Source organism: Pristiophorus japonicus, chromosome 1, assembly GCF_044704955.1.
Source record: "Pristiophorus japonicus isolate sPriJap1 chromosome 1, sPriJap1.hap1, whole genome shotgun sequence".
Lineage (NCBI taxonomy): Eukaryota > Metazoa > Chordata > Chondrichthyes > Pristiophoridae > Pristiophorus > Pristiophorus japonicus.
In genome coordinates, this window is record NC_091977.1 from 418,416,484 (window position 1) to 418,439,423 (window position 22,940).

A 22,940-nucleotide genomic window follows, 5' to 3' on the forward strand; every position below is an offset into this window, starting at 1 on the left:
TTCGCTGCACTCCATCAATAGCAAGAACGTCCTTCCACAAGTTAGGAGACCAAAACTGTACACAATACTCCAGGTGTGGCCTCACCAAGGCCCTGTACAACTGTAGTAACACCTCCCTGCCCTTGTACTCAAATCCCCTCGCTATGAAGGCCAACATGCCATTTGCTTTCTTAACTGCCTGCTGTACCTGCATGCCAACCTTCAATGACTGATGTACAATGACTCCCAGGTCTCATTGCACCTCCCCTTTTCTTAATCTGTCACCATTCAGATAATAGTCTCACTGTTTTTCCCACCAAAGTGGATAACCTCACATTTATGCACATTATACTTCATCTGCCATGCATTTGCCCACTCTCCTAACCTATCCAAGTCACTCTGCAGCCTCATAGCATCCTCCTCGCAACTCACACTGCCACCCAACTTAGTGCCATCCGCAAATTTGGAGATACTACATTTAATCCCCTCATCTAAATCATTAATGTACAGTGTAAACAGCTGGGGCCCCAGCACAGAACCTTGCGGTACCCCACTAGTCACTGCCTGCCATTCTGAAAAGTCCCCATTTACTCCTACTCTTCGCTTCCTGTCTGCCAAAAAAAGTGGAGGTTCTAACCCATGGATTTTACAACCACCATTTTCCCTGAATGGTCAGTCAAAAGACTTCTGACAATTAACTCAGAAAACAAAGGGGGAGAAATTCAATTTGCGCCAAAAACAAGTGGAGAATTGACATCGAGACCAATACCCACGCCTGATGGCATTGCCGAGAGGCACAAGCTAAACTAATGGAGATGCCTCATTTGATTATGGGGAGCCAATTGGAGGAGCTGGAAATCAAACGGCGGTGATGCCATTTAAAGTCAGCCTGCAACCTTTAAAGTGGAGGTGTGCTTGGGCTCTTTTGAATCATAGCTGTCAGTTACTGGTGTAACTGGCAGCTAGAAGGATGCGCAAGTTTCAACCACTGCTCTGGAGGTCCACATGGAGGAGGTAACCAAGAGGAGGGAGCTGCTCTTTCCAACAGATGAGAGAATCTTGTAGGCTGCCTGCAAATTTCCTCTTGAGGGCAGTGCGCAATGATGTGCTCCAGGGTCTGATTAGGAGCTCCATAGTCTCATGATGAGGATGCTTTAATCTTCCATCTATGGAGAAGATGGCTGCATCTACCATGACCAGCTCTGAGGCAGTTGATGGTTGTTCACTGTTTGTGGGAAAGGTTTGATCCTACAGGTTGCACTGTGTGGGGTCCTTTTTATAAGGAATCCATTCTGTATGTCGCAGTTCTTCCAAGCATTTCACCATCCCTCATCAAGGCTGAGAGGAGATCGCTGAATGTCTTCGGCGACGGTCCAAAAAGGCCTTCTAGATTTGAGATGAGTTGCTAGGTTGCTCAAGTCGACTTGATTGGGATGTCTTTGGTGTAGTGGTTGAATTCGCTGGAGACTGCATATTCGTGGCGTAGGTGTGGTGGTGCAATGTTTGCAAGCACGGGGAGCCAAGGTGTTGGTGTCAATAAAAGTGTACCACTGATAATTCTCATAATAGAATTCAGTTGGACATCATTGGATTTGACACGTGGATTTGATAGCCATGCCGGAGAGCAATACTCCGCTGTAGAGTACACCAGGACGAGTGCTGCCATACGGAAGGTCTGAGCATCTGCTCCCCATGTGGATCTGGTGAGTTTCTGGATCAAGTTGACCCTATTCTTTCGTTTCTTCCCAAGGCTCTGGAGATGTCTATATGCCTGGGTGCAATCGAGTGTGACTCCTACATAGTGTTTTTTGGCATGGTTTACCTCTGCGCCGCAAAAGGAGACTTTCAAAGCTTGGTTTACTTGATGGATGTTGAGGTGGAATGTCAATGACAGTCTTTTGCGGTTTGGCAGGAGTTACCATTGCCAGAAGTAGGCCTCCATCCTGTGGATCACTGGTCAGGGTCTCTTTGGTAAAGGACAGATTTGTGTTTTGCGTGGCCAAGGCAATGTTGTCAGTGTATATGAACTTGCGGGACTCTATTTCGGGCAGATCACTGGTGTAAATGTTGAATAACATGGGTGCCAGGACAGAATCCTGTGGGAGTCTGTTGTTCAATGTCTTATATCTGCTCTTTTGGATGCCAGTGTGTACACAAGCGCCGGTTGCTAAGCATGGAGTTGAGAAGATGGATTGTTTTTTCTGCAGGGTAAAATGGTGGAGAGCTTGAAAAGCAGTCCATGCTGGGTGATGATGCATGTGATATCCTGTCTGGTATAAAGTCCCATTAACACCGCAATAGCTCTGGTTAATTTTTCTCATCACCACTAGGAAGATGCTCTGCTCCTAGAATTAGAACTTCCTAATTTCAACTGTCCGGTCTTTTATCTTTATAGTGTTTTGAAGAAGGTTTATAATATGTAGTGATTGTTACTGGTGTCGAATGATTTTTAGTTTTTTATAAAATTATATTCCCTTTCAGTCCTAGACTGCACACTTGGGAGCTCAGCTTGGGCTAATTTGAATCTGCTGAGCTTGGACCAACCATACCTTTTTAAGGGAAAATCTGTCCATCTGCCACAAAATAGCTATTTTATCAAAAGAAATTGCAGGAAGTGGGAGAAAGTATGTAGCTCTTGATATCGGCTGATTTTAAATAAATGCAGAAAAAAAGCAAGATATTCAGGCAATTTATGTGGGGAGGGTGGTTTTGGATTTTTCTCAGTCCCTTGGATTGAAAGCTTCTTATAAGCAGTTCCTTGGAAGAACTCCGTTAATGGCACTGGCTCCCAATGTGCATCTTGTGCTGCTAGCTACAATTTGAAAGTAAACTTGCAGAGATTCACTAGAAACATAGAAAATAGGTGCAGGGGTAGGCCATTCGGCCCTTCGAGCCTGCACCACAATTCAATAAGATCATGGCTGATCATTCACCTCAGTACCCCTTTCCTGCTTTCTCTCCATACCCCTTTGATCCCTTTAGCCGTAAGGGTCATATCTAACTCTTGAATATATCCAATGAACTGGCATCAACATCTCTGCAGCAGGGAATTCCACAGGTTAACAACTTTCTGAGTGAAGAAGTTTCTCCTCATATCAGTCCTAAATGGCTTATCCCTGGTTCTGGATTTCCCCAACATTGGGAACATTCTTCCTGCATCTAACCTGTCCAGTCCCGTTTCTATGAGATCCCCTCTCATCCTTCTAAACTCCAGTGAATACAGGCCCAGTCTCTCCTCATATATCAATTCTGCCATCCCGGGAATCAGTCTGATGAACCTTCGCTGCACTCCCTCAATAGCAAGAACATCCTTCCTCAGATTAGGAGACCAAAACTGAACATCATATTTCAGGTGAGGCCTCACCAAGGCCCTGCACAACTGCAGTAAGACCTCCCTGTTCCTATACTCTAATCCCCTAACTATGAAGGCCAATATACAATTTGCCACCTTCACCGCCTGCTGTACCTGCATGCCAACTTTCAATGACTGATGTACCATGACACCAGGTCTCACTGAAACTCCCCTTTTCCTAATCTGCCACCAATCAGATAATATTCTGCCTTCATGTTTTTGCCAGGAAAGTGGATAACCTCACATTTATCCACATTATACTGCATCTGCCACGCGTTTCCACTCACCTAACCTGCCCAAGTCCCCCTGCAGCCTTTTAACGTCCTCCTCACAGCTCTCACCGCCACCCAGCTTAGTGTCATCTCCAAACTTGGAGATATTACACTCCATTCCCTCATCTAAATTGCTAATGTATATTGTAACTAGCTGGGGTCCCAGCACTGAGCCCTGCGGCACCCCATTAGTCACTGCCTGCCATTCTGAAAAAGATCCATTTATCCTGACTCTCTGCTTCCTGTATGCCAACCAGTTCTCTACCCCCAATACCATGGGCTTTAATTTTGCACACCAATCTCTTGTGTGGGACCTTGTCAAAAGCCTTTTGAAAGTCACTAAAATAATGACTGACAAGACCTGCTTTTAGAACATAAGAACATAAATAGGAACAAGAGTAGGCCATACGGCCCCTTTGAGCCTGCTCCGCCATTCAAAAAGATCATGGCTGATGCATATGCATTCCAGGTGGTCAAGGCTCCCCACCATAGATGTAGAATGATCCCGAGAATGCCAGTAATACTGCATCCATGAGTCTCCAACAGGGTACTGCCCAAGTCAATTCAGTGTGTTCATGTCGATACTGCACCTGTGATACCAGCCCTAGCCCTAATAGACCCCAATAGGGGGTCTTAAATACTTAAATCCCAACCCTGCGATTCCCAAAAGTTCAGGCCTTCTGCCACACTGCACATTAGCGTTTCCCGGCTGGGCCTCCTGCAGCAGTTGGACGACTCGATGCAACCTGGACCTCGACCTCCTGCGGCGACTGGGTGGCTCGACCTGGCTATCGGGCCTCCACCTCCTCCCCCTGGACCTCTCCTTCCCCACTGATGGCCTGGCCGCCTCCTCCTGCATGTGGTGAGTATAATGGCTGTGCCACCCACCCCCCCCCCCCCCCCCCCCCCCCACATTCTGAACTCCAGTGCACTGCTGGCCCCCAACAAACCTTTGACTACCTACCACCAAGGGCACTACCCAGCGCGAGCCTGCGGCCAACACCTTGCCGTAGGCAGCTAGGCCCATATAGCAGTGCCTGGTCTCCAGTTGTCCTGGACCCCCTTGCCGCTGGATCAAGACCTTGCTCAGCTAAGCCTGTGTGTTGCATGCCGGCTACTAATCACCCAATATTAAAAGAAATCACCCATAGGCATCTTCCACCCCTAACATGAAATTCGGGTCCTGGAACGCCAGGACCCTCATGGACAACCCAACAGCGGCAGACCGGAACGCCACACCGCCATAATTGCCCAGGAACTTAGACGCTTTGAGATCGACATCGCAGCCCTAAGCGAGACCCGGTGGGCAGGGGAAGGCCAGCTCAAGGAACAAGGTGGAGGTTACACCACCTTCTGATATGGGAAACCAGAGGCAGAACGCTGCCTCCTCGGAGTCGGCTTTGCTATCAAAAAGGAGCTGGTTGACTGCCTCAAAGACTCCCCCTGCAGAACTAACGAACGCCTCATGACGCTTTGTCTCACTCTATCCCAGAACCAGTGCGCCACAGTCATCAGTGCTTATGCCCCAACACTCAATGCAGCAGATGAGACCAAAGAGGGTTTTCACTCCAATCTCTCTCCCTGACGTGCGTCCCCACTGGCGACAAACTGATCCTCCTCGGTGACTTCAATGCCAGGGTCGGCAGTGACACGACCTCTGGGGAGGCGTGATTTGGGAGTAGGGAAAGCCAACTCCAGCGGTACCCTGCTCCTGACAATGTCTCGAGCATGAACTTGTCATCACCAACACCTTGTTCCGCCAGAGACAAATAGAAGGCATTGTGGCAACAGCCTCGCTCCCAAGCACTGGCACCTGCTCGACTATGTCATTGTCCAAGCCAGGGATCGCAAGGATGTGCGCATCACCCGTGCCATGACAGGCGCTGACAACTGTTGGACGGACCACTGCCTAATCTGATCCATCATTGATATCAACATAGCCCCAAATCGAAGGGGGCAGCAGAAGCAGTGTCGCACTTAAGCACCCAGCTAAGAGAACCCTTTACAGTCAGTGCCTCACAGCTAACCTGGTGTGCCTTGATGACCCCGAGATGCAGAATGCCCACAGCGCTTGGTCTACCCTCCAGGCCTCCATAACCAGTGTCTGCAAGGAGAAGCTCGGTCACTCAACCAGGAAACACCAGGACTGGTTTGAGAGCATGATCAGGTGATTCAAGAATTAATAGACTGCAAACGCAGGGCATTTCTGAGCCTTAAACAGCAACCCAACTCTGGAGTAGCCACGCAGCATTACAGACGGCTAAAGGCTAAAGTCCCAACAAAAAACCCGGGACCTAAAGAACGGGTGGATGGAGAAAGCACGGGAGATACAGCAGCTGGCCGACAGCCATGATGTGCGAGGATTCTTCATCGCAGTCAAGGCCACATATGGACCAAACCCCAAAGACCCCACCCCACTCCTGGCCAAGAACAGGGAAACACTGCCTCGGTGTCCTTGAGTCAGGGCTCGCTGGAAGGAACACTTCGAAGATCTCCTCAACCGAGACTCTGCCTTTTGGAGTCGAACACTCGCGTCATTCTGCAGCATACTACCTGCCACCACCCCAGTGAGACCCCAACACTGCATGAGGTAGTAAAGGCCGTAAGACAGCTTTAAAAAAAAAAACAAGGCTATGGGAGCAGATGGAATCCCTGCTGAGGCACTGAAGTATGGCGGCGAGGCACTACTGGCGCTAATATACGACCTCATCTGGAGGGAGTAGAGTATGCCAGGAGATCTGAGATGCGCAGTGATCGTGACCATCTGACCTTTTTTTTTTAAAAAAAAAGGGGATAAGTCTGACTGCGGCAACTACAGGGGAATCTCCCTATCAACCACTGGGAAAGTCATCGCTGGAGTGCTCCTCAATTGTCTTCTCCCCATGGCCGAGGACCTCCCTCCTGGAGTCGCAGTGTGGATTTCGTCCCCTCCGGGGCACAACAGACATGATTTTTGCAGCACGACAGCTGCAGGAAAATTGCAGGGAACAGCGCCGGCCCTTATACATGGCCTTCGACCTTACAAAGGCCTTTGACAGTGTCAACCGTGAGGGTCTATGGAGCGGTGTCCTTCGTTTCGGATGCCCCCAAAAGTACGTCACCATACGCCGCCTGCTCCACGACGACATGCAGGCCGTGATCCCTACTAATGGATCCATCACAGACCCAATTCATGTCTGGACCGGGGTCAAGCAGGGCTGTGTCATCGCCCCAACCCTCTTCTCAATCTTCCTTGCTGCCATGCTCCACCTCAGTTGATAAGCTTCCTGCTGGAGTGGAGCTAGACTACAGAACCAGTGGGAAGCTGTTCAACCTTCGCCGTCTCCAGGCCAGGTCCACGACCACTCCAACCTCTCGTCAAGCTACAGTACGCGGACAACGCCTGCATCTGTGCACACAGAGGCTGAACTCCAGGACATAGTTGACGTACTTACCGAGGCATATAAAAGTATAGGCCTTGCGCCAAACATTTGTAAGACAAAGGTCCTGCACCAGCCTGTCCTCGCGCACAGCACTGCCCCCCCACCCCACCCAAACATCAAGATCCACGGCATGGCCCTGGACAATGTGGACCACTTCTCCTATCGTGGGAGCCTCCTATCAACAAGAGCAGGCATTGATGATGAGATCCAACACCGCCGCCAGTGCAGCCTTCGGCCGCCTGAGTGTTTGAAGATCAGTCCCACAAAACTGTCGCCAAGCTCATGATCTACAGGGTCATAGTGATACCAGCCCTCCTGTATGGCTGAGACGTGGACCATGTACAGTAGCCACCAAGTCGCTGGAGAAATACCACCAGTGACGTCTTCCCCAAGATCCTGCAAATCCCCTGGGAGGACAGATGCACAAATACTAGTGTCCTCGTCCAGGCCAACATCGAAGCACCGACCACACTTGATCAGCTCTGCTGGGCAGGCCACATAGTTCGCATGCCAGACACGACCCCCAAAGCAAGCACTCTGCTTGGAACTCGTCCACGGCAAACGAGCCAAAGGCGGGCAGAAGAAACGTTACAAGGACACCCTCAAAGCCTCCCTGATAAAGTGCGACATTCCAACTGACACCTGGGAGTCCTTGGCCATAGACCACCCTAAGTGGAGCCAGTGCGTTCGGGAGGGCGCTGAGCTCCTCGAGTATCGTCGCCGAGAACATGCAGAAATCCAAGCGGAAGGAGCGTGTGGCAAACCAGACTCCCTGTCCACCCTTTCATAAGAACATAGGAACAGAAGTAGGCCATTTAGCCCCTCGTGCCTGTTCTGCCATTCAACAAGATCATGGCTGATCTGGCCGAGGACTCGGCTCCACTTACCCGCCCGCTCCCCATAACCCTTAATTCCCTTATTGGTTAAATATCTATCTGTGACTTGAATACATTCAATGAGCTAGCCTCAACTGCTTCCTTGGGCAGTGAATTCCACAGATTCACAACCCTCTGGGAGAAGAAATTCCTTCTCAACTTGGTTTTAAATTGGCTCCCCGTATTTTGAGGCTGTGTCCCCTAGTTGTAGTCTCCCCGACCAGTGGAAACAACTTCTCTGCCTCTATCTTGTCTATCCCTTTCATTAGGGGTGATCTTATAGAAACATTTAAAATAATGAACTCCAGTGAGTAAAGACCCAGTCTACTCAATCTATCATCATAAGGTAACCCCCTCATCTCCGGAATCAGCCTAGTGAATCGTCTCTGTACCCCCTCCAAAACCAGTATATCCTTCCTTAAGTAAGGTGACCAAAACTGCACGGAGTACTCCAGGTGCGGCCTCACCAATACCCTATACAGTTGCAGCAGGACCTCCTTGCTTTTGTACTCCATCCCTCTCGCAATGAAGGCCAACATTCCATTCGCCTTCCTGATTACCTGCTGCAGCTGCACCTGCAAACTAACTTTTTGGGATTCATGCACAAGGACCCCCAGGTCCCTCTGCACTGCAGCATATTGTAATTTCTCCCCATTCAAATAATATTCCCTTTTACTGTTTTTTTTTCCCCAAGGTGGATGACCTCACACTTTCCGACATTGTATTCCATCTGCCAAACATTAGCCCATTCGCTTAACCTATCCAAATCTCTTTGCAGCCTCTGTGTCCTCTACACAACCCGCTTTCCCACTAATCTTTGTTATCTGCAAATTTTGTTACGCTACACTCTGTCCCCTCTTCCAGGTCATCTATGTATATTGTAAACTGTTGTGGTCCCAGCACTGATCCCTGTGGCACACCACTAACCACCGATTTCCAACCCGAAAAGGACCCATTTATCCCGACTCTCTGCTTTCTGTTAGCTAGCCAATTCTCTATCCATGTTAATACATTTCCTCTGACTCCGCGTACCTTTATCTTCTGCAGTAACCTTTTGTGTGGCAACTTATCGAATGCCTTTTGGAAATCTAAATGCACCACATCCATCGGTACACCTCTATCCACCATGCTCGTTATATCTTCAAAGAATTCCAGTAAATTAGTTAAACATGATTTTCCCCTTCATGAATCCATGTTGCCTCTGCTTGATTGCACTATTCCTATCTTGATGTCCTGCTATGTCTTCCTTTAATAGTTTCAAGCATTTTCCCCACTACAGATGTTAAGCTAACTGGCCTATAGTTACCTGCCTTTTGTCTGCCCCCTTTTTTTTTAACAGAGGTGTTACATTAGCTGCTTTCCAATCTGCTGGTACCTCCCCAGAGTCCAGAGAATTTTGGTAGATTATAACGAATGCATCTGTATAACTTCCGCCATCTCCTAATATCCAACGATTATCTGTCCCACCTGTGTCCGAAACTGTGGTTCTCGTATTAGACTGCACAGCCACCTAAGAACTCGTGCTAAGCATGGAAGCAAGTCTTCCTCGATCCCGAGGGACTGCCTGTGATGACGGCTGATCTGATCATGGACTCTGCTCCACTTCCCTGCTCGCTCCCCATAACCCTTTATCCCCTTAACGTTAAAGAAACTGTCTACTTCTGTCTTGAATAAATTTAATGTCCCAGCTTCCACAGCTCTCTGAGGCAGCGAATTCCACAGATTAATAACCCTCCAAGGAAATTTCTCCATCTCTTTTTTTTTTTTAAATGGGCGGCCCCTTATTCTAAGATCATGCCCTCTAGTTCTAGTCTCTCCCACCAGTGGAAACATCCACCTTGTTCAGCCCCCTCATCATCTTATGCGTTTCGATAAGATCACCCCTCATTCTTAATTCCAATGAGTAGAGGCCCAACCTACTCGACCTTTCCACAAGTCAAGCCCGTCATCCCGGAATCAACCTCGTAAACCAGCTCTGAACTGCCTCCAAAGCAAGTATATCCTTTCGGAAACCAAAACTGCATAGCTTGTATAGCTGTAGCAAGACTTCCCTGCTTTATACTCCATCCCCTTTGCAATAAAGGCCAAGATACCATTGGCCTTGCTGTACCTGCATATACTATCCTTGTGTTTCATGCACAAGTGCCCCCAGTTCCTGCTGTACTGCAGCACTTTGCAATCTTTCTCCATTTAAATAATAACTTGCTCGTTTCTGCCAAAGTGCATGACCTCACATTTTCCAACATTATACTCCATCTGCCAAATTTTTGCCCACTCACTTAGCCTGTCTGTCCTCCTCACACATCTTTGTATCGTCAGCAAACTTGGCTACATTATACTCAGCCCCTTCCAAGTCGTTGGAGGAGTAGGCCATACGGCCCATACTGACATGGATAGAGAACTGGTTGGCAGACAGGAAGCAGAGAGTCGGGATAAACTGGTCCTTTTCAGAATGGCAGGCAGTGACTAGTGGATTGCCGCAGGGCTCCGTGCTGGGACCCCAGCTCTTTACAATCTACATTAATGATTTAGATGAAGGAATTGAATGTAATATCTCCAAGTTTGCAGACGATGCTAAACTGGGTGGCAATGTGATCTGTGAGGAGGACACTAAGAGGCTGCAGGGTGACTTGGACAGGTTAGGTGAGTGGGCACATTCATGGCAGATGCAGTATACATACATAGAAAATAGGTGCAGGAGTAGGCCATTCGGCCCTTCTAGCCTGCACCGCCATTCAATGAGTTCATGGCTGAACATGCAACTTCAGTACCCCATTCCTGCTTTCTCGCCATACCCCTTGATCCCCCTAGTAGTAAGACCTTCATCTAACTCCTTTTTGAATATATTTAGTGAATTGGCCTCAACAACTTTCTGTGGTAGAGAATTCCACAGGTTCACCACTCTCCTCATCTCGGTCCTAAATGGCTTACCCCTTATCCTTAGACTGTAACCCCTGGTTCTGGATTTCCCCAACATTGGGAACATTCTTCCTGCATCTAACCTGTCCAAACCCATCAGAATTTTAAACGTTTCTATGAGGTCCCCTCTCATTCTTCTGAACTCCAGTGAATACAAGCCCAGTTGATCCAGTCTTTCTTGATAGGTCAGTCCCGCCATCCCGGGAATCAGTCTGGTGAACCTTCGCTGCACTCCCTCAATAGCAAGAATGTCCTTCCTCAGGTTAGGAGACCAAAACTGTACACAATACTCCAGGTGTGGCCTCACCAAGGCCCTGTACAACTGTAGCAACACCTCCCTGCCCCTGTACTCAAATCCCCTCGCTATGAAGGCCAACATGCCATTTGCTTTCGTAACCGCCTGCTGTACCTGCATGCCAACCTTCAATGACTGATGTACCATGACACCCAGGTCTCGTTGCACCTCCCCTTTTCCTAATCTCTCACCTTTCAGATAATAGTCTGTCTCTCTGTTTTTACCACCAAAGTGGATAACCTCACATTTATCCACATTATATGTCATCTGCTATGCATTTGCCCACTCACCTAACCTATCCAAGTCGCTCTGCAGCCTCACAGCATCCACCTCGCAGCTCACACTGCCACCCAACTCAGTGTCATCCACAAATTTGGAGATACTACATTTAATCCCCTCGTCTAAATCATTAATGTACAATGTAAACAGCTGGGGCCCCAGCACAGAACCTTGCGGTACCCCACTAGTCACTGCCTGCCATTCTGAAAAGTCCCCATTTACTCCTACTCTTTGCTTCCTGTCTGACAACCAGTTCTCAATCCATGTCAGCACACTACCCCCAATCCCATGTGCTTTAACTTTGCACATTAATCTCGTGTAGATTGTATAATGTAGATAAATGTGAGGTTATCCATTTTTGGGGGCAAAAACACGAAGGCAGAATATTATCTGAATGGCGGCAGATTAGGAAAAGGGGTGGTGCAACGAGACATGGGTGTCATGGTTCATCAGTCATTGAAAGTTGGCATACAGGTACAGCAGGCGATGAAGGTAAATGGTATGTTGGCCTTCATAGCTAGGGGATTTGAGTATAGGAGCAGGGAGGTCTTGCTGCAGCTGTACAGGGCCTTGGTGAGGCCTCACTTGGAATATTGTGTTCATTTTTTGTCTCCTAATCTTGAGGAAGGATGTTCTTGCTGTTGAGGGAGTGCAGCGAAGGTTCACCAGACTGATTCCTGGGATGGCTGGACTGATATTTGAGGAAAGACTGGATCAACTGGGCCTGTATTCACTGGAGTTTAGAAGGATGAGAGGGGATCTCATAGAAACATAAGATTCTAACGGGACTGGACAGGTTGGATGTGGGAAGAATGGTCCAGATGTTGGGGAAGTCCAGAACCAGGGGACACAGTCTAAGGATAAGGGGTAAGTCATTTAGGACCAAGATGAGGAGAAACTTCTTCACTCAGAGTTGTTAACCTGTGTAATTCCCTACCGCAGAGAGTTGTCGATGCCAGTTCGTTGGATATATTCAAGATGGAGTTAGATATGGCCCTTAAGGCTAAAGGGATCAAGGGGTATGGAGAGAAAGCAGGTAAGGGGTACTGAGGTGAATGATCAGCCATGATCTTATTGAATGGTGGTGCAAGCTCAAAGGGCCGAATGGCCTACTCCTGCACCTATTTTCTATGTTTCTGTGTTTGTTTGTTTCAACTCCACTTCACTTCATTCTCTGCTGCAGATGGACATGAAAATTGCTCAGATATTCCTTGACTTTAAAAACCAAATTGTCAGTCCAGAATATGTGAAATGGTTGAGTGAAAAAAAAAGCCTAAAATGTTTTTGTCCTTTTGGTACATCTGTACTCTTAATTAAAAGTGCGATAGGCAATCTTCTCTACGACAGAACAAGCAGAATTATGGGAGTTAGCCAGTCAACAAATGCAAGCCCCTATCTACACAAGATGAATTCATTGGCCATTTAGTCCAACAGATCCAGCACCATTACATTTGTATGTCAAACAAAACACACAGGAACGAGCAGAATGCATTAAAAGTAAACCATCCTCTGATCAACTGGGATGCTGTTCATTACTTTGTCAACTTTTAATTAGTCTAGAAATGGAAACACAATGCTGGAAACACCCAGCAGGTCAGGCAGCATCTGTGGAGAACATTCAAGATAATTTGGGTTTGCGGGTCATTTGTCAAGTAGATTTGTCTGTTCTTTCCATAGATGCAGTCAGCTGGATTTGAACAGTGCTGGTCATGCTTCACTAATGTAATCAAGCTGTTTAAGGAAATTAGCAAGCATGTAGATGAAGGGAATGCAGTAGTTGCAATATATTTAGATTTGCAAAAACATTTAGGCCATGGTATTAAAGTGACAGCATGGCTATAGGGATTGGCTGAAGGATAGAGAAGAGGAGTAAATGGATGTTTCTTGGAGCAAAAGCCAGCTGGAGCTGTGTCTGAGGGATCTGTGTTGGGACCTCTCTTGATCCATATACATAAATGATATTGTCTCACTGGAGCTCTACTAAATAATTTTCTGACATCAAATGGAGGCCAGGCAAATAATAGAGAAGAATGCAGGAGATCAAGAGGAGGATCTAGACTGGATAGGATAGTTGTAAATGTGTGGCAAATGCAGTTCACCATGTGTGATTATGAAATAGTACATTGTAAGGAAAACAAACCTAAATTTATATAGCAGCTGATCATCTCAGAACATCCCAGTGAATTACTTTTATTGACTGAACAGAAATATGACCTAAATGTTCCTCCACTCATTGAGAATTTTACCAAAAAGATGACCGGTATACAGATTTTTAAAAGCAGTAATGCAAGTAGAAATAAGTCACTCTAAAAGGAGGCAGTTGTGAAGATGGTTAAACCCTAAAAAATGGTGAATGTGTCCCCAGTGCATATGCACTCATTAGGTTTTACAGCAGCAGGTTGCAAGATGTGATGTGTCCTGTTTTGGATAGACGAGACACTTCATCATATGTAAATAAGCCAGCAGTGAAAGGGAGGTGAGGGCTGTCGGCTCAAGGTGAGTGCTTTTTATAGCACTCCTTGTGGGCCAGGAGGAGCAGGAGTGCTCATGTGGTCTTTCAAGCAAACATTTGGCCTCCCTTCTGCTGACTGTGCAGTCTCCCCTTTCTCAATTTCCTTCCCCCTCTTTCCCCCCCCCCCCCCCCCCCCCAACCGCAATTGGTGACCTCTAACCCTCGATCTCTCGCCTGCCCTGGGATTACGATTGACAAGGAACTTCCCCAAGGGTCCCTGCTGCAGCCTCCTGTCGCTAGTTATTCCACCTGCCAGCCTGCCAATTTGGCTGGCTGCCAGGCAGGAAACAGAAGAAACAAATTGATGATAACCTGCTGCTAAGTTGAGCAGGACCTCTGCATCCCAGGCCTTGCTGGGTTTCAAGAAAAACAATAATGAGCTTACTTCCTCTGGTTGGTAATTTGGTCATGAGGATCTAAGTTCAGTACTGGAACTAAAATCATAGAGGGAGGTTAGCAGAACTTTTTTTCCTGCAGAGGGTTATTAATGGGAAACTAATAGGGTCTCCAAGAAGTTTGCTGCTCCTGTTTTACTATTTAGTCATCCAAGGGTGCTCTGTGGTAGCCTCTCCCCTTCCTGAGTCCCAGTGGAGGAGAAGGCAGCATTCACTTATATGGTCAATACTTCTGGATATTTGAAGATGACTAAGATAGTAAGGGAGTACTCTCTCTTCCTGGATCTCCATCCACATTCCAAAGTTTTCCAGACCAGGAGTAAACTGTAATATTCAGAATTGCTGTTAGCTGCTGCTGTTGAACAAATTGTACCTGACCAGAAAAGCTGCATGTTTTGTTACTTTATTTCCTTCAAAAACACCTTCATATGAATTGAAAAGTTTAGATGAAAAGGCTCTTAGATAATTTACATGGTGCAGCTGGAAAACTGACTTGCTGATCCAAGCATAAACAACAACTTGTATTTATATAGCACCTTTTAACATAGTAAAATGTCCCAAGGCGCTTCGCAGGAGTACTATAAGACAGAAAATTTGACACCAAGCCACAAATTTGGAAATTAGGGGAGGTGACCAAAAGCTTGATCAGAGGTAGGTTTGAAGGAGTATCTTAGTGATAGCACACTGCCGTGTTGCCCAGCTAAAGCCCTTATGGGAAATTTTGTTCATAAGGTCCTTTGTTTTTAAACTTTCCAAAACTGATCACCTTCCTTTGAGCAGGCCCACTGTGCTGTAGATGGGGTGTTGCATATTTTTTCAGCTGTGGGGGGAAAGATATGGGTAAATTGTTATCTCTATGTTTGATTTGAAGACTTTACCTTTATAATGCCATTAACGGTTGAATACTCCTATGTCCTCCAGTTTGAGCCACTTTATCAGTCCTTTTAAGTCATTTTTCAGGTCAATGGTGGTGGGGTGGGAAGCGGTATTCACCTATCGTTCTCTTCTCTGACTTTTCCCTTGTAATTTGAAAATCTCTTCAGTGATATTCACTACAAAGTGCCCTCGTGTCTGATACTGCTAGCTTTAATGTCAAGGTTACACATCTATTGGATTTCTACTATGATAGTTTTTTTCCATTGTTAGCCTGAATGGTCAAAATTGTTTGTAGGTGGAATTATTTATGGTGAAAAGTGCTTTTTAGAAATGTCAGAGATTCAACTGCTGTATTTCTGATTATAAATTGATGGCCTAAAAGCAAACTGCTTGTGTATTTGAAAGACTGCTTGTGTTCCAATAGATTGAATTCTTTATTTCTGGATTTTTCTCTTAAAAGACTTGGCTTTCACATGCATTTAAAAAGATTTGCATGTTGCTTTTCTTCTGAACCTCTTCCAATTTTGTTCCTGATTGCTTTTGTTTTGGTTTTATAATGTTTTGAGATAATGACAGTAATACCCAATTTTTTTTTTCTTATCATTCCTAGGATTTTTTTTTATGACAGATGTAGCTCTTCACATTGTATGGAGCATAAGATTACTTTATATAATTTTGTATTTCATTGGAGAAGTTAGCATTGGAAGCAGAACTATATGCTTATTATTTGCAACAGTCAACAGACCTATTTTTATTCTATGGCAATGGATTTAATTTCTTTGACTATGCATAGAAGTCAGCAAAATCTTAAATCGCTGCAGAAAATTCTATGGATTTAGAGAGAACTTTGGAAGAAAAGTCAATTCATATTCTTGAAATAAAAACTGTTTCTTTTTGTTCAGCATTCAGTGGAAGAAAATTACCTTGGGCAATATCCCCGTGACCAGATGACAATCCTGTATGAATACAGTTTTGTTGACGGACTTGCTTTCACATTTTCTCCCCTGTTGTCAGTAGTAACTTTCTGCTGCTCTTAAAATATCACTATAATCCCAAAAGTGGTTGTGTTGGCATATATGAATACAAATAAAGCTACTAGAGTAAATAGACAAGTTCATTTGTCTTCAGATTTTGACTGACCTGTGTTTCTAGCATTTTCAGTTTTATTAATTACTGAAATAAATGTAGATGTAAAAGAAAAGATGTGTTTTGAGAGTGTAAATTTATGTAGATTTCAAATGTGAATGTGACTGAAATTTTGCATTTTATACTTACAGGCTGCAAGAATTATAGCAAAGCTAGCTGCTTGGGGGCGTGAATTGATGGAAGGGAGTGATCTGAACTACTATTTCAATTGGATTAAAACTCAGCTGAGTTCCCAGGTAATTGTTTATAAACAGTTTTACTTGGGCTAATTGGGTATTCTCAATGTTGGGAATAATGCCCTCAGTACCACCAGTAGAAAGTCTGTGTATAAGAAAAAAAATACTTGCATTTATACAGTGCCTTTCAGGACCACTGGACATCCCAAAATGCATTGCAGCCAGTTAAGTAATTTTCTGAAATGTAGCAGCCAATTTGCAAAATGCCTACCCTTATCGCGCAAACAGCAATGTGATAATGACCCGATAATGTTTTTGATGTTGATTTGAGGGAAAAATGTTGGCTAGAATAGCAGGGTCAACTCCTGCTCTTTGAAATTGTGCCATGGGATCTTTTACATCCACCAGAGAGCAGATGGGGCCTTGGTTTAACGTCTCATCTGAAAGATGGCACCTCTGACAGTGCAGCACTCCCTCTACTGCACTGGAGCGTCAGCCTGGATTTTTGTGCTCCAGTCTCTGGAGTGGTACTGGAACCCACAACCTTCTGACTCCGCAGCAAGAGTGCTACCAGCTGAGCCACAGCTGATATGAGTGTACTAAGTAAGCTTAGTGACAACAACACTGATTCTATTGTTGGAAAATACTACAGATGCAGTCAATGAATTAAACGGCGTGTCATCTGTGAATTCTATACTGCATAATGTGCTAGATTATTTTAAGATCTTGTCCTACTTTATGCCAAAGAAAGTCATAATTATTATCAAGACAAAAGACCTTTTTTGTTTGTGTAGAGTTTATTAACATTAGCTCTGTTAATTTCTTTTTTTTCTAACTTCTAATGTTCTCTGAGAGCCTGCAGTGACCTTGCCCATCAGGGTTATGAGAAAACCGTATCAATATTTTTAAACACGAGTCTATGAAAATCATGCCGCTCTACAAAAATGCCTACCCTTATCGCAGCAAAAATAATTCTGCTGTGCTCTGCAACTCTTCTTGCTACTACAAAAGCAAAATGCTGGAAATCTGAAATAAAAACAGAAAATGCTGGAAATACTCAGTAGGTCAGGCAAAATTTGTGGAGAGAGAAACAATGTTAATGTTTCAGGTCGAAGATCTTATTTCTAACCTTTTCTACTTTGATGAAACCGGTTTTAAGCATGTACAGAGGCAGGGAACTGGGGGAGGGGATGGAAGAACAAGGAAAATGTCTGATGGGGTGGAAGGCAGGAGAAATTAAATGACACAATCAGTGTGATTGCTTTGCAGAGCATCGCCTTTCAGTTTGCAAGTGTGACTCCGCTTCCGGTCACCTGTCATTTTAATTCTCTGCCCCATGACTACTCTGACCTCTGTCCTTGATCTCCTACACTGTTGTAATGAAGCTCAATGGAAGCTTGAGGAATTGCGCCTCATCTTTGTGAGGCACTTTACAGACTTCAGGACTCGACATTTAGTTCAACAATTTCAGATCATAACCACTGCTCCCACTTTTTTTTTTGGCCAGCAGCTATTGGTAACGATTCTGCTATTGCCATTTACACCTCCCCTCGACCCAAATTTTGGTTCTTGTCCCATTACCATCCACTTTTGCCTTGCATCCTCATTCCTTTTGTCATTTAATCTCTCCTGCCTTCCACCCAATCACAGCCCTTACCTTTTGCTCTTTCTTTTCCTTCCCCCTTTACCTGCCTCTACTTCCTTAAAACTTGTGACATCAACTTTTTCCAGTTCTGGTGAAATGTCTTCGATCTGAATCTTCAACTTTTTCTCTCTCCACAGATTTCTGATCTGCTAAATATTTACAGCATTGATACTGTTCCGGGGAACAACTTATCCCTCACTGCTGCTCTCAGCAACCACCTGCACCTGCTAATTAACTGACTGTGCTGTATGATGTAGGACAGATTTCATAATCACTCAATAATTTTGCATGATCAGGAATTCCTATTTACAGCATTACATTAGAGTTTGATTCCTGCTGAGTATTGTCAGCATTTTCTGGTTTTATTTCAGATTTCCAGCAGCCAGATTATTTTGCTTTTGTATTGGATCTCCCTGAACTTGCTGTGTTGCAGTAGGAAAAAAGCTTCAAGTTTTCAAGTCTTTCTATCTATTGATCAGTTTTGCACGATATTATAACTAGTTCCTTCTCCTTCGGCACAATTTCTCACCCACAATGAAACGTCCATAACCAAAGTCGCAAATGGCATCCTCTGTGACTGGATCTTTCCACATCCTCTTGCAGCAAAATTGAAGTCACCCATAATGTGTGTCTGTACATTTCCCCTTTATTTGACTGCCAAGCTCTTGGGTCTTCCTTTAGGTATTAACCAATACTCGTCCCATGTTAAGTTTAGGTTATAATTAACCTACAAGACATCAATTTGACACATTACCTGTACTTTATAAGTCAAAGTCCATGGGCACAACATTAATAAGACAGTTAACAAAAGTCAACCAGACCAATTCTAACACAAGCCAAAATGAAGTATTTGACTACACACTTGCATGCTCGGGACACTCTGGTTTGGATGCTGTCACCTGTACTTCTGAAGTAACAAATAGCAAGTCTACTTTTTTCCTCTGGTCATTTCATTGCCCATAGAATTTTAAATTATAAATATATCACGTCACTTGCATCAAGTTTTAGCTTGTGACTTTTGGGTCATATGACATTTTTAGGTCATCAAACCGATTGCTGAACAGGTCATCGGGACCTTTATCTTTAACAGATCCTGTTCCATTGCCCAAATTATCTTTTTTAAACAGTGATCAACCACCTTCCATTATTGGGTGGAAGTTTTGCTCAAGATGTACTATCCTGAGGTTGCAGGCTTCAGAAAGGTTACATGCAGGAGTGCACACTGCTTTCTTAGGCTAACTAATTGTACCCATGTTGCTACACTTTATCCTACCCATAATGCTTGCATTAACCATTATACCTTGTCTTCATAGAAAAGCAATCATCTTTCATACTTCCTTTTTGCCACTGCTTATATTTCTGATTATTTTTCTTTATTTTTCCCTTTATCATATGCCTCTTAAAACCAATTTTTGCTCTAAACTCTCTCTCCTTAACTATACTCTCATTCCATTTTTTTCATTCCAAAATGACTTCAGTCACTTCTCCACATTAAATTGCATCTGGCCCATCTGCCCATTCCACTAACTTCACTTCCCATTTTACTAGCCTAAATCTTCCTGAAATCTTTTACAATCATCCTTGCTGTTTCGCCAACCCCTACTTTTGTGTTAATGGGAAATTTTAAGATTATCCACCCAATGCTCATGTACAATTTATCTGTATAACGAGAACTTCCAACCTTTTTCAAATCAAGCAACATTTCTATCCAAGCTGCTACATTTCCTCTTCAACCAACATGTCTCATGCAAGACACCACCTAAAATACACACACACTGCACCTACTTCATTTCCTTTTATTCTATCCATTTTTTAAAAAAATACTCGGATTTCTCAAACTTGCGTTAACAAATTATTGGGGTTAAATTGGCTCACCCCTGAAAATGTGTCGTAAAGGTATTCTGATAGTGCTGTTGATGAGGGAGTTCCAGGACTTTGACCCAGTGACTATGAAAGAGAGGGGATATATTTCCAAGTAAGGATGGTGTGTGATTTGGAAGGGAACTTGGAAGTGATCATGTTCCAATGTGTCTGCTGCCCTTGTCATTCTCGCTAGTAGAGGTCGTGGGTTTGGGTGGTTCTGCTGAAGAAACCTTGGCGGGTTGCTGCATGAATCGTGTAGATGGTACACACTGCAGCCACTATGCTGGTGGTGGAGGGAGTGAATGTTTAAGTTGGTGGATGAGGTGCCAATCAAGCTGGCTGCTTTGTCCTGGATGGTGTCTAGCTTCTTGTGTTGTTGGGGCTGCACTTGTCCAGGCAAGTGGAGAGTATTCCATCACACTCCTGACTTGTGCCTTGCAGATGGTGGAAGGGCTTTGGGGAGTCAGGAGATGAGACACTTGCTACAGAATACCCAGCCTCTGACCTGCTCTTGTAGCCACAGTATTTGTGGCTGGTCCAGTTAAGTGTCTGATCAATGGCGACCCCCAGGCTGCTGATTCTTGAGGATTCTGCAAAAGTAATGCCGTTGAATGTCAAGGGCCACTGGTTAGACACTCTTGTTGGAGATGATCATTGACTGGCACTTGTGTGGTGCAAATGTTGCATGCCACTTATCAGCCCAAGCCTGAATGTCGTGCAGCCATAGACTGTTTTATTATCCAAGGAGTTGCGAATGGAACTGAACACTGCAATCAGCAGCAAACATTCTTTCTTCTGTCTTTATAATGGAGGGAAAGTCATTGATAAAGCAGCTGAAAATGGTTGGGCCTTACGATTCCACCTTGAGGAACTCGTGCATTGATGTCCTGGGGCTGAGATAATTGGCCTCCAACAACCCCACCCATCTTCCTTTGTGCTAGGTATGACTTCTGCCAGTGGAAAGTTTTCCCCTGTTTCATATTGGCTTCAATTTTACTAGGGCTCCTTGATTTTATATTTGATCGAATCCTGCCTTGATGTCAAGGGCAGTCACTCTTACCTCACCTCTGGACTTCAGCTCTTGTCCATGTTTGGACCAAGGTTGCAATGAGGTCTGGAGCTGAATGGTCCTGGCAGGATCCAAATTGGGGAGTAAGTGCTGCTTGAGCACACACATCTAGGCTGACACTCCAGTGCAGTGCTGCAATGTTGGAGGTGCCGTTTTTCAGATGAGATGTTTAAACCGAGGCCCCATCTGCCCTCTGAGGTGGACATAAAAGCAATCCCATGGCACTATTTTAAAGAAGAGCAGGGGTGTTATCCCTGGTGTCATGGCCAATATGTATCCCTCAATCAACCTAAAAAAAACAAATGATCTGGTCATTATCACATTGCTGTTTTGTGAGAGTTTGCTGTGTTTCCCACATTACAGCAGTGACTACACTTCAAAAGTACTTCATTGGCTGTAAATCACTTTGTCATCCGGTGGTCGTGAAAGGTGCTATATAAATGCAAATCTGTCTTTCTTGATAGCTCGGTCGTTGACGCTTTCCATTGCTTTGTTGATTGAGTATACTGATGAGGCCGGATTGAATGTGTCCTGCTTTTTGTGGGCAGGATATACCTGGACAGTTTTCCACATTGTCTGGTATGTGCCAGTGTTGTAGCTATAGTGGAATAGCTTGACCAGAGTTGCTGCTAGTCCTGAAGCACGTCTTCAGCATGACAGCCAGAATGATTTTGAGCCCACAGCCTTTGCTAAGCCATTAAGAACAATTTAGGAGCAGGAATAGGCCACAAGCCCTTCTAGCCTGCTCTGCCTTTGAATAAGATCATGGCTGATCTTGACCCCAATTCCACTTTCTCAACTGATCTCCATATCCCTTGATTCCCATAAGAACTCTGTCTCTCTCTGCCTCTCTCTGCCTGCCCATCTGGCGCTTTGCCTGCCCCAAATGGCTGACCCCATATCCGAAGACAATGCATCCTACAGCCAGTGGGGACAAGCTCACAGCATTTGCCCTGCCAATCCTTCTCCGAACCTTATGTTTCAATGAAATCACCTCTCATTCTTCTAAACTCGAGACTATACACTCAATCTCTACTGAATTTCTTCTCGTAGGACAACCCTCCCATCCCAGGGATCAACCTAGTGAACCCTTGTTGCACCGCCACGAAGGTAAGTATGTCCTTTCTCAGGTAAGGAGACCAAAACACTCCAGATGTGGTCTCGCCAAAGCCCTATACAATTGTAGTAAGACTTCCTTACTCTTGTACTCCAACCCTCTAGTAATAAAGGCCAACATGCCATTTGCCTTCCTAATTCCTTGCTGTAACTGTCTGCTAACTTTCTGTCTTGCCTGTACAAGGACACCAAAATCTCTGAGCACCAATATTTAATGGTTTCTCTCCATTTAAAAAATATCCTGTTTTTCAATTCTTCTTACCAAAGTGGATAACTTCACATTTTTCCACGTTATATTCCATCTGTCACCTTATTACCCACTCACTTAACCTGTCTATCTGTCCTCCTCACAGTTTACATTCCCACCTAGCTTTGCATCATCAGCAAACTTCGATACATTGCACTCAGTCACTTCATCTAAATCATTAATATAGATTGTAAATAGCTGAGGCCCAAGCACTGATCCTTGTGGCTACCCACTAGTTACAGCCTGTCAACCGGAAAATGACCTGTTTATCCCGACTGTTTTCTGTCCGTTAACAATCCTCTATCCATGCTAATATATTGCCCCCAACCCAATGAGCCTTTATCCTCCGTAACAACCTTTTACGTGGCACATTATAGAATGCCTTTTGGAAATCCAAATATACGGCACCCACTGGTTCGCCCTTATCTACCCGCTATTTACATCTGCAAAAAACTCTCTCAAATTTGTCAAACACTCTTTCCCTTTCATAAAACCATGTTGA

The 22,940-nt window shown here is 44.9% G+C and overlaps 1 protein-coding gene across 2 annotated transcripts in view; it reads left to right on the forward strand.

The window, feature by feature from the left end:
• Positions 1–22,940, forward strand: part of atp6v1h (ATPase H+ transporting V1 subunit H) — a 145,541-nt gene that overhangs the window by 34,486 nt on the left and 88,115 nt on the right. For both annotated transcript variants that reach the window (XM_070875768.1, XM_070875777.1), the window contains exon 6: positions 16,454–16,558. In XM_070875768.1, the coding sequence (XP_070731869.1) occupies positions 16,454–16,558 (105 nt within the window). The remainder of the gene's footprint in view (positions 1–16,453; positions 16,559–22,940) is intronic.